At 47.5% G+C, this 12,027-nt stretch overlaps 1 protein-coding gene across 1 annotated transcript; it reads right to left on the bottom strand.

The window, feature by feature from the left end:
* Positions 1-3,215: 3,215 nt before the first annotated feature.
* On the bottom strand, positions 3,216-11,676 carry pam16 (presequence translocase associated motor 16). The gene is made up of 5 exons (XM_063059445.1): positions 11,620-11,676; positions 10,703-10,787; positions 7,187-7,323; positions 5,794-5,859; positions 3,216-3,895 (listed from the first exon to the last, which is right to left on the bottom strand). Exons 1-5 carry the CDS (start codon positions 11,620-11,622, stop codon positions 3,803-3,805), a joined length of 384 nt encoding a protein of 127 aa, XP_062915515.1. The 5' UTR covers positions 11,623-11,676; the 3' UTR covers positions 3,216-3,802.
* Between the last annotated feature and the right edge of the window lie 351 nt (positions 11,677-12,027).

The following is a 12,027-nucleotide window of genomic DNA, read 5'->3' as shown; positions in this document are numbered from 1 at the left end:
GAGTTTTACAAAGCTGCAACGTGATCTTGTGGTTCTTGAACTCAACCCCTGAACAAATAAAGGCCAACACACCACACACCTTCTTAACCCACCCCCTCCCTATATCCTTAATAAATCAGCCCAATCACAGCTTCAACAAGAACAAAATTGTATCACCATTTTGAATTGGGTGACCCCCTCATTCTGAATTGTACAATAAATGTTTTAACGATTCACTTCAAGACTCCATAGAAGAATCTGCAGCTTGTAAAGACTGTAAATGTTTTACTGCACTGGAACCTCAGGTGCAGAGATGCTTGGAGTCTGCATCCAGGCACTTTGATTAGAACATTAGGTTTTTGACAAAAACAGACCATTTGGCCCAACAAAGCTTGCTAAATTCCTACTCAAATAGTGTGCTGAAATAACTATTGAGTTTAGGTTTGGAAGTCTTTAAAGGTACTATACTCAACTACACAACTAGCCTGTTCCATGTGTCCACAACTCACTGTGTAACGAAATGCTTCCTGATGTTAGTCTGAAACCTCCCTTTAGCCAGTCTCCACTTATGGCCCCGTTGATGGATTAATTGTGAAGTAGCAGCTGGCATCCACCTTGCTTATACCCTTAATGATTTTGAACACTTCTATCACATTCTACGTCTACTTATGCTAAAATGATTTAATTTTTTCATTCTTTCTTCATAGCTCATACCTGCAGACCTGGAATGAGTCTAGTCATCCTTCTTTGAACTGCCTCCCAGAGCCTCCACATCCCTCACAAAATACAGAGACCAAAACTGTACACAGTGTTCAAGGTGTAGCCTCATAAACTGGTCATACAGCTTAGGGACAGCATCTCTAGATTTTTACTCCACTGAGGGTATTACATACCCCGACAGGCTATTAGCCTTCCTAATCGCTTCAGTGCATTGTCGAGATGTTGATAGTGATGAATCCACCAGGACACCCAAATCCTCAGTGCACTTTCAAGCTCAAAACACCCCATTGTATATTTATATCTAATATTTCTACTTCCTATATGTAATACTTTCATTACTTGCATTAAATTTCACTTGTCATTTATCCGCCCACATTGGGATTTTGTTCAGATCTAACTGTATTGATTCTGCTGCCTGAATGTTATCAGCCCATCCCCTAATTCCGTGTCATCGGCAAACTTTACTAGCTTATTTGTTATGTGCTATCCAAATCATTAATGTAAATTAAAAACAGCAGCGGCCCCAAAGCTGATCGCTGTGGAACCCCACTTTTAACATCTTCCAGGTGTGAAAATGATCCTCTCACCATAACTCATTGTTTTCTGTTTTTGAGCCAATTCTGCACCCATTCACACACCTTACCCTGAATCCCTCCCTCCTGTAATTTGATTATTAACCTCTTGCGGGGTACCTTGTCAAACGCCTTCTGCAAGTCCACTGCTGTATTGTTATCACAAATTTTAGTTACCTCTTCATAGAACTCCAGCACATTAGTAAAAACATGATTTCCCCCTTTTGAAGCCATGCTGGCTTTCTGCTAACATGCCTGTTCGTATCAGCTGATTTTCCATCTCATTCTTTATTAACGTTTCTATTATCTTGCTTACACTACATGTTAAGCTTACAGGTCTATAGGTACCAGGGTCAGTGCAGTCACCCTTCTTATACACTGGGACAATGTTAGCCCGTTTCCAGTCCTTGGGGATTTCACCAGTCTTCACTGACTTTTGAAAAATACATGCTTGAGGTTTGTCTATATAATCACAGACCTCTTTGAGTACCCATGAGTATATGTTGTCTGGCCCTGGAGATTCATAACTTTCAGCCTTTTCAGATGAAGCAGGACCTCATTTCCTAAAATCTCTAAGTCACTTAAAACAGCCTTATTTTTCTCTACACTTACTGGTATATTGTTAACATCTTTTCAGATGAATACTTTAGCACAATATCAGTTAAGAATATCCACTGTGTTCTTCTCTGCATGATTTATCACCCCAATATTATTCCTAATACACAACTTCCTCCTTGACTTTTTTTTTACTATTAAGGTATTGAAAAAATCTCTCGGGATCAATCTCAGCACTATCAGCAATATCTTTCTCAACTCGCCTTTTCACAATCCGCTCTGTCCTAGACTGTAGCTCTCATATGACTATTTTGTCCTGTATTCCTTATTTAGCTGTCTTTTCAATGATTTTTATACCTATTATCTTTATTCATCCATGATTAAAACCATTGCCTCATTAAAGTTACAACACCTAACTTAAGGATTTAAATTCAGGTATTTGAAGACAGGCCAAAAGTGCATAAAATGTAATAACTAAATTATGAAAATATTTGAAAAATTCTAAAACATAATATCACGGACATCAATCAAATTTTCCAAGTTTCTTACTCCACCCACGAGCATGAATAGAAGCTTCTCACCAAGCGATGTAGCAGTTGTCTCGGTACATAACCAGACCTGCCATTGTAGGTTTTAAGAAGTAGCCCAAGGAGAGTGAAAGGGGCAGAGTTTAGGGGCTTGGCAGTGAAAGGCAGAAAACAAGGTATTGCCGAGACCTGGAGAATCTCGGTCATCTGGATGTAGCAGTCAGCACAATGCCATTGTAGCTCGAGGCATTCAGGAGCTCGCAGTTCAAGTCCAGCATCCTCTGAACGCTCATTCTCGCGTACATGTGGGTTTCCTCCCACAGTCCACAGGCGTACCAGTGAGCAGGTTAATTGCTCATTGTAAATTGTCCTGTGAGAAGGCTGAGGTTAAATCGGTGTTACTGGGCAGTGCGGCTCGAAGGAATGGTACAGTCCTGAATAAATAAAGAATTAATTTGTTTATTTTTACAAAAGTCTACAGAGAAACTAACAACATGAGAGGGCAAAACGGTGATGGTCAAGACCCATGTTGTTTAATCTGATCTGATCCATCATTAGCCAATTGTCTGTTTTCTACAGGGAGGGGTGAGCTGTAAATTCTGTCATCTTTTACTTGTTTAATTAGAGACAGTGCTGATCGAGCCACACCGCTGATTTAACCCGAGTCTAGTCACAGGACAATTTACAATGACCAATTAACATACTAACCAGTACATCTTTGGACTGAGGGAGGAAACCCATGCGTTCACGGGGAGAGCGTACAAACTCCTTAAAGACTGCGCAGGAATTGAACTGTAACAGCGTCATTCTAATTGCTGTGCTACCATAGCACCCTGCAAGCATCATGTTCCAGCATCTGTGAACACACAACTTTCCCGGAGTTGCCTGCTGAAAGTGGAACTTTATTTACAACCAAGTTACAATGATAGAACTTTCAGAATCACAAGGCTATTTGATGAGATGGGGAACCACGCTCTCCCGTTACTGGCCAGATGGCCACAGGGTGAGACAGGGCTCCAGGTGGCAGTTCGTTGTATAGCAGCTCAATCCCCCAGAACCTTGCACTGCTGGCCAGGGATGACTGACCAGCAACATGAAGTTACCCTCAGCCATACCCTTTGAGTAACGCAATGGAGGAATCCAATTTAACTTCATAGTCACATTCAAAGTCTGTTGTGAGAAGGAACGATTCACAATACCACTTGTGGTAACTGCTGAAGGCAATGTCACAGCACGCTAGTTCACTTACACCGTTCCCAGAGTAAATATTCACACAGGCGTCCAGCAGGTAACAAGGAAAGTGAGCTAAGGTGGTGTGACTCCATGTCAGCCTCTGAGTCTGCTCTGCAAACACCAGCACTGAGCAAAGACTGACCACACTTGAGTTCCTGTGTGGGATTTACACAGTGGCGAACCGAAGAAAACGTGGAGAGGAAGGTGTCCGTGGGGTCATGTCTCGGACTGCTTTCTTTGTTCCTTCCTCTCCTGGTCCATCTTGTGGATGTGTAGTTCCTCATCCAGCCGTTCCTTTGCTCTCACCACCTGCCAAGTCAACATTCACATTAAAGTTCAGAATCAGGGTCATTATCACCGGCACGCTGTACATTATGAAATGTGTTGTTTTGTGGCAGCAGTATTGTGCAATACGTAAAAATCACTAAAATTTGCAGTAAGAAATGTACATGAAATAGTGATGGCAGAGGCGATGAAGCTGTTCCTGAAACATTGAGTGTGTTTACAGGCTCCCGTACCTCCTCCCTGATGGTAGCGATGAGAAGAGGGTTTGTCTTGGGCGATGGGGGTCTTTAATAATGGACTTTGTTGAGGCATTGTCTTTTGAAGGTGACCAGGATGCTGGGGAGGCCAGTGCCCATGATGGAGCTGGCCGAGTTCACAACCTTTTCTACCATTTTCTGATCCTATGTACTGCAGCCTCCATACCAGACGGTGATGCAGCCAGTCAGAATGCTCTCCACAGTACAACTGTAGAAATCCGTAGAGTCTTTGCTGATTTACCAAATCTCCTCAGATGCCTAATGAAACATAGCTGCTGCTGCGCCTTCTTCATAATTGCATTAAGGTGTTGGGTCTAGGATAGATCCTCAGAGATGCTGATGCCCAGGAACCTGAAACCCTCGATGAGGACTCCCCATCCTCACATCCACAATCAATCCCTTAGTCTTGCTGACTTCGAGGACCCACACCATGCTCTCTTCTTGCTGCTGCCATCGGGAAGGAGGTACAGGAGCCTCAGGACTCACACCACCAGGTTCAGGAACAGTGACTACCCCTCAGCCATCAGGCTCTTGAACCAGAGGGGATAACTTCACTCACCCCAAAACTGAACTGTTCACTTTCACGCACACTTCCACTCCTGCTTTTGATAGTTATTGGTTTTTTATTTATTATATTTCTCTTTTTTGTATTTGCAGTTTGTTGTCTTTTGCACTCTGGATGTCCACCTTGCTGATGCAGACTTTCATCGATTCTATCATAGTTACTGGATTTATTGAGTATGCCCGCAAGACAATGAATCTCAGGATTGTACACGGTGACATAAATGTACCGTGATTTTAAAAAATTTACTTTGAATTTTTGTTGTTGCAACACCACCCAACCAGCTGATCTATCGCATTCCTCGCCAGGAGTGCGTTTCCCTGTAAGGATCTCATTGACTGACTACAAAATTTGTCAGGAAATCTCTTTAAAGTGACGCAGGCTGCATGGTAGTAAGTGGACAGGACTTTGCTCTCCTCGGATCAGTGAATGTCGAAGGGAAGAGCAGGTCTGGTGTGTGAGGCGTGAGGAACAGAGAGTGCAACGTGGTCATTCACTGCGGGAGCACCAACCGTAACACTCAGCCCAATCCTTAAAACGTTTACAACACAATTCCCTCCTTATCACCTCTCAAAAATAACCTTACAGCTTTTGTACTTAAAACGTGTGCCACCAAAGGGGTCAACTTGTTAATTCCTCTGCAATTTTGGGGCAACGTGGAACTGATTGTTTATAAACCTGTCATTAACAGTCACACTGAGCAATACCAACACCTTATACCAACTGTAATTCTAAATGAAAGGATATTTCCCGGACTGAGTCTGGGAGCAGAGGCCACAGCCTCAGAATCGGACGTCCATTTAGTGCAAAGATGAGGAGGAAATTTCTTTAGTCAGGGGGAGGTAAATCTGTGGAATTCATTGCCACGGACTCCTGTAGAGGACAAGTTTCTGGGTACATTTAAAGCGGAGTTTGATAAGTCAGGGTGTCAAAGGTTACGGGGAGAAGGCAGAGAATGGGGTTAAAGGGATAGTAAATCATCGTTGATGGAATGGCGGAACAGACTTGATGGGCTGCAAGGCCCATTTCTGCTTCCATGTCTTGTGATGTAAACTCCAGGAAAATCAGACAATAGAATCCTGGAGTCCAGGTCAATGCCTTACCTTGGACTGCAGATAAAACGATCCACCCACTGATTTATCGTTAACCTTGAACAAATGATCATAATTCTGTATCAACAGGGGAGAAAACACTCAGGGTTAGAATTTTATGGCAGCTTTAGAACAGAACATCAGACAGCAGGGAGGAAACTAGCGAGGGCTGCAACAGGGAATGAAACAAAATAATGTCAGAAGCACTCAGGTCATGGATTACCATGGTCTTATCGAACAGCACAGACAAGTGCTGGAGAGGAACTGCTGTCAATAGTTAATCTTCAGCCTGAGCCATTAAATCAATCAGGCCTTTGTTTTACCCAACTTGACTACCGTGATCACCAAACCACCGGAAAGTTGGAAATACTCCCCAGATCACAAATGATCTTCTTCAGGAGAACCCTGTTGTCTGCACAGTCTCCGGCCTGGAAGAGTCTGTGAGTCTGAGTGTACAGGGCCAAGGACTGGAGGCCCAGGGGCAGCCTGCCTGTATGAGAGAGCTGGTGGGCAGGTAGGAGAGTGTTCTGCTGTTGTTGCTGCTGAACATCGTGCGCGTGTTACATTGGTGCTGGACTGTGGGCTGCCCCCCCAGCACATCTCCGGTCGTGTTGCTCGTTGATGCAAACAAGGCATCTCACTGTGCCTTTCGATGTATGTGTAACAGATTCATCTGAGTGTGGACTGCCCCGGCAGGGTGATCAGCAACCATCTCTCTGGTCCTGGACAACAATGGCTCCACGAGAGATGCATCAGGAACCCCTGATGCTGTGGGTCCGGTGTCTCTGCATTATCACCATGACTGCACCCAACCTGTTTCCAAGTACCAGTGTGACATGCCGTACTGCAGTCCCACCCCACATAAAATGAATACTGTGCTTATGGTAACCCCGGGAGCATCCACTTGCTGCCTTCAGGTCTGCTCGCCTCAGTAAGGCATGTGGAAGCTTTAGGAAGACTGCAGAGATTTCCCAGGATGCTGCCTGGACTGGTGGGCATTCTTTGAGGAAAGGTTGAGTTACGGCTTTTCGCTCCAGAGCAAAGGTGGTTGAGAAGTGACTTGGTAGAGGTGTATTTGGGGCGCACAGCGTTAGTGCAATGCTATTACAGCACCAGCAATACGGGATCGATTCCTGCCACTGCCCACCTTCTCCTGAATGCACAGGATTGGTCTGGATTCCTCCACTTTCCAAAGACATAGCTTTAGAACGGAGACGTGGAGGTTGATAGATTCTGGATTAGAGGTGACGGGGAGAAGGGAGGAGAATGGGGTTGGAAGAGGGATAATAAATCAGCCATGATGGAATGGGGGAGCAGAGTCAATGGGCTGAATGGCCTCATTCTGCTCGTGTCTTATGGAAAATCAGACAACAATCTCAAGACGACTCCAATACTGCTGCCTCACCTTCTGGATCTCCTCGGCGCTGAGCTGTGTGACGTTGAGGATCTGCTGTGCTTCCTGCAGTGATATTCCGGAGATGCTGGAGGCTGCGGCGGACTGACGCCCGGCCTGTCCCCGAGCCTCTGCTGCCGCTTTACTGGCTGCAGGAAGGAAGAGACACCAGTCACAGATCCCATCCACTGCACAGCATCACACAATCCCCACCCTTACCCTCAACCTCCCATCATTCAGTCGTGGGACCAGGCTGACAGCCTGACAGTCCCTCGCTGGTCACCGAGACAAGCAGCAGGGAGCTGCCATGGCCAACCACTTGGATGAGAAGGGGCAGCGAGTGGGGCTGGTCACAGCACTTGTGTGAACTCTGCTAGCTTTACCATTTTTTTGGACTATTTAATTTAAAACAATGAAGACTGGGTGTTACTGTAGCTTCTGTTAAAGCCACCACCCTCTGAGTAACCTGGTCACTGTGCACACTAGCCACTTTACACCTCACTGGGGACCTGCCCTCTTCATTTCACAATGAGTTCCACAGATTCTCCAGCCTCTGCGGAGGAGCCACAGGAGCCTGAAGACACACACTCAAAGAGTTTAGGAACAGTTTCTTCCCCTCCGCCATCAGATTTCTGAACGGCCCATGAACACGACCTCACTATTTCAGTCTCCTTTTGCCCCCGTTGTTTATTCATTTTAGACTTTTATTATAACTTGGTGACCATTTTTTTTTCTCTGCCACAAAACTAATTTCACATCATATGCCAGTGATACGAAACCTGATTCTGCACCATTATCACTTAATTTTACACACATTTCTCAGTCGTTTATAGAACTATATATTTTATGTATTGTAGTGTACTGCTGCCGCAAAATAACAAATTTCATTATATACAAGATCAGTGATAATAAACCTGATTCTGATTCAGACAAAGTGCTGGAGGATTTCAGCAGGTCAGGCAGCATCTATGCAGGGGAATTAACAGTTGATATTTTACTCCCCTCCACCGATGCTGCCTGACCTGCTGAGTTCCTCCAGCACTTGGTGTGCGTTGCTCTGGAATTCCAGCATCTGCAGAATCTCGTGTCACTCCAGTCACGGCTCATCTGCCTACGACAAAACTGGCAACTGGTCTTAGCGCACAGGGTGATACCGTAAATGTGTTGGTGAAATGGCAGCTGGATTTTACGCCCAGAATGAGAGCCCATAAGACACAGGAGAATTAGGCCAGTAGGCCCATCGTGGCTGCTTCATTATCCTTCTTAACACCATTCTCCTGTCTTTGATGCCCTGACTAATCAAGACCCTACCAACCTCTGCTTTAAATATACTCAATGACTTGGCCTCCACAGCCGAGTCAGTGAGCCAGTGCGTCAAGCGCTGGTGTACATCATGAAGGGTCCCTCCTACCAGGACATGCCTGCTTCTCATTGCCACCATCAGGGAGGGGGCACACACGGCCATCAGATTCCTGAACAGACACTATCTCACTACTTTGCAACACTTCATACTTATTGTCATTTAAATTAAGGGTGAAAGGTGAAATGTTGAAGAGCAGGTGGGGGGACGTCTTCTCTCAGAGGGTTAAGTGTGGAACAAGTTGCCATTGGAAGTGGTGGGTGTGGGTTTGTAGAGAAGTTTGAACAATTACATGGACGGGAGGGGTAAGGAGGGCCACAGACCAGGCACACGTCAATGAGGCCAGCACAGATCAGATGGGCTGAAGGGCCAGTCCTATGCTGCAGTGCTCTATAACTCTATGGTGATGCATCTTTGGGAGTACAGGTCAGGTTCGGACATGCACCGTGGATGGTAAGATCCGACTGATTATTGAAAAAAGGACTTTGGTCTGAGTCCAAGGATCCTTGAAGGTGACGTCAGCAGGGAAAACGCCTACCCTCATTATTCAGGGCATTGAATGCAGGAGCAAGGGGTTTCCTCCGACTTAATAAAACACCCAGCAGGCCTCAGCTGAAGTGGTGTAGGCAGTCCTCAGGGGACGCGCCTGAGGAGGAGACTCACTGGCTTGTTTGGCTGGAAGGAGACGCGGGATTCGTTTCCACTGAAGCAAAGAAGGTTAAGAGGTCGTGTGTCTAATGAGGAAAGCTTCAGCAAACTACGGCTTTTCTCGTTGGACTGAAGGACAACGAGAGGTGTACAAGATGATCAGCAGTACAGATCAAGGGAACTTTTTCCCAGGGTAGAAATGGCTGATATACAGGAGCATAACCTTAATGTGATCGGAGGAAGCTATAGGGGCATATCAGAGGTTTTTTTAAACAGAGAGCGGTGAGTGTGCGGAATGCACTGCCAGGGGAGGTGGTAGATGTAGATACAGAAAACATAGAATAGTACAGCACAGTACAGGCCCTTCGGCCCACAATGTTGTGCCGACCCTCAAACCCTGCCTCCCATATAACCCCCATTAAGGACATTTAAGAGTCTCTTATATCAGGACATGGATGACAGAAAAATAGAGGGTTACGTGGGAAAGAAATGTTAGATTGATCTAGGAGTAAGTTTAAAGGTTTGCACAACATCAGGAATTGTGGTGTAATGTCCCATGTTGTTTATATAAAACACTTACATTACGGCAGAGGTACATAACTGTACTATAACTAATAAGTATGAACCATAACTAAGGCTATGTGAGCAGTCTGGGGCCCCTTCTCGAAGAAACGATGTGCTGGCAGTAGAGGATCCAGAGGAGGTTCACGTATGAGCCGTGGTTAATGGCCCTGGGCCTGTACTTGCTGGAGTTTAGAAGAATGGTGTGGGGGGGGGGGGGGAATCTCACTGAACCCTATCAAGTATCAAAAGGCCTAGTTAGAGTGGATATGGAGAGGATATTTTCCATAGTGGGGGAGTCTCGAACCAGAAGGCACAGCCTCAGGGTAGAGGGACGACCATTTCGAATGGGGATCAGGTCATGTCACTGGGTACATTTAGAGGTCGATAGGTTCTTGATTAGTCAGGGTGTTAAAGGTTACAGGGAGAAGGCAGCAGAATGGGGTTGAGAGGGATAATAAATCAGCCATGATGGAATGGTGGAGCAGATCCAAATAGCCCAACGCTGCTCCTAAACAAGGAATCCTCTGCAGAAATAGTTTCTCCTTATCAGAGGTGAATAAAACTAGGATTAGGGGAGACTTGGAGAAGATTCTGAGCAAGAGTTTATTCACTCAAAGTGTGGAGCGTACATGGCAAACTGTTCAAGTGTTTGTCCAGACTCCTCAGTGTAGATTTAGTGAACAGTTAGTCTGCACTATGACGTCTAGACAAGCACTTGAATTGCCAAACTCAAGGTCTGTTCAACATATGCTGGTGCGAAGGGCCTGTTCCTGGTGGTGGGCTGCGTCTTGGAAGGTGCGATTAAAATGGAAGGGTGTTCACTAGTTGGCGTCTACACGGTGGCCAGGTGACCTGAAACCAGGCTGTACGATTCTGAGAGATGTCCAGGAGGGTGCTCCAGTGTCCGTATGATGCAGGAGAGCTCCCTCCAGAATGGCCAGCTTTCTTTTGCTCACCGGCAAACTCCTGTCTCAGCGCCCGGGCAAATGCTCTCCCCACCACCTGAGCGCCCACCACGATGATCTGTGCCAGGTACTTGGCCTGTGGACGGGAGACAGAGAATTAGACCTGGACCATGCTCCGTCTGGAGATGAGACCCCCACCGTCCAGTGACGACCCCTGTTTCACCCCACAGCAGGGTGTTAACACAGACACAGAGCACAGCCCCCTCCCCTCCCTCCATTCCAGGCCTCCCCTCCCCTCTCCTCTCCCTCCGTTCCGGGCCTCCCCTCCCCTCTCCCTCCATTCCACCCCTCCCTTTCCCTCTCCTCTTCCTCCATTCCAGGCCTCCCCTCCCCTCTCCCTCCATTCCGGGCCTCCCTTTCCCTCTCCCTCCATTCCACCCCTCCCTTTCCCTCTCCCTTCCCTCCATTCCACCCCTCCCCTCCCCCTCCTCTCCCTCCCCTCCTCCTTCTCCTCCCTCCCCTCCTCCTCCCTCCCCTCCTCCTCCTCCTCCCTCCCCTCCTCCTCCTCCTCCCTCCCCTCCTCCTCCTCCTCCCTCCCCTCCTCCTCCTCCTCCCTCCCCTCCTCCTCCTCCTCCTCCTCCCTCCCCCTCCTCCTCCTCCCTCCCCTCCTCCTCCTCCTCCCTCCCCTCCTCCTCCTCCTCCTCCTCCCTCCCCTCCTCCTCCTCCTCCTCCCTCCCCTCCTCCTCCTCCTCCTCCCTCCCCTCCTCCTCCTCCTCCCCTCCTCTTAAGGACACCCTCCCTGCGACTCTTCTCCTCCAAAAGAATTCCTCCCTTTCCCCTCTTCAGGACACCCTTCTCTCGCCTCCTCTCTTCAAGGACGCTCTACCCTACCCTTTCCTCCTCTCAGGGAGCCCCTCTCCGGCCCCCGGCCCCCGGCCCCCGGCCTTTCCTCGCCGTTCGCCGCTCACCATCGCACATCGAGCGGCTCCGCTCGCCGGAAGTGGCCGTAGTCAAGGGCACGGCAGGGTCAAAGGACAGAGGACCCGCCAACAAGCACTGGAACAAGAGGGGCCGCAGGCGCCCGCTGCGCAGGGTTTCCGTCGCTGGCGCCCTCTGCGGGATTGTAGGACACAAAGCCGGCGAAGGTCTGCCCTCTGCCGGACGACAGCCGATATGTCAATTGGAGCTGCCCTGGTTAAATCCGATTTCGTTGATTTATATGCGCTCAGTGGTCACTTTATCCGTTACAGAACATAGCCAATAAAATGGTCACTCAGTGTATGATTGTGGTCTTCTGCCTCTAAGGAATCGGATGTATAAGTACTTGGATAGACACGGGCTGATTAAGGATAGTTAGTATGGCTTGGTCAGGTCGA

Source organism: Mobula hypostoma, chromosome 9, assembly GCF_963921235.1.
Source record: "Mobula hypostoma chromosome 9, sMobHyp1.1, whole genome shotgun sequence".
NCBI classification, from domain to species: Eukaryota; Metazoa; Chordata; class Chondrichthyes; order Myliobatiformes; family Myliobatidae; genus Mobula; species Mobula hypostoma.
The sequence above is the reverse complement of the archived record's forward strand: the minus strand, read 5'-3'. Positions and strand labels throughout refer to the sequence as shown.

What these genes read in the sequence shown, in the direction of transcription:
- pam16 (XM_063059445.1), bottom strand. An exon ending in GCTGAGACAGGAGTTTGCCG is followed by an intron (nt 7,324 to 10,702) that starts GTGAGCAAAAGA and finishes TCCTTCCTGCAG; the next exon opens with CCAGTAAAGCGGCAGCAGAG. An exon ending in CGTTTTATCTGCAGTCCAAG is followed by an intron (nt 3,896 to 5,793) that starts GTAAGGCATTGA and finishes TTGACTTGGCAG; the next exon opens with GTGGTGAGAGCAAAGGAACG.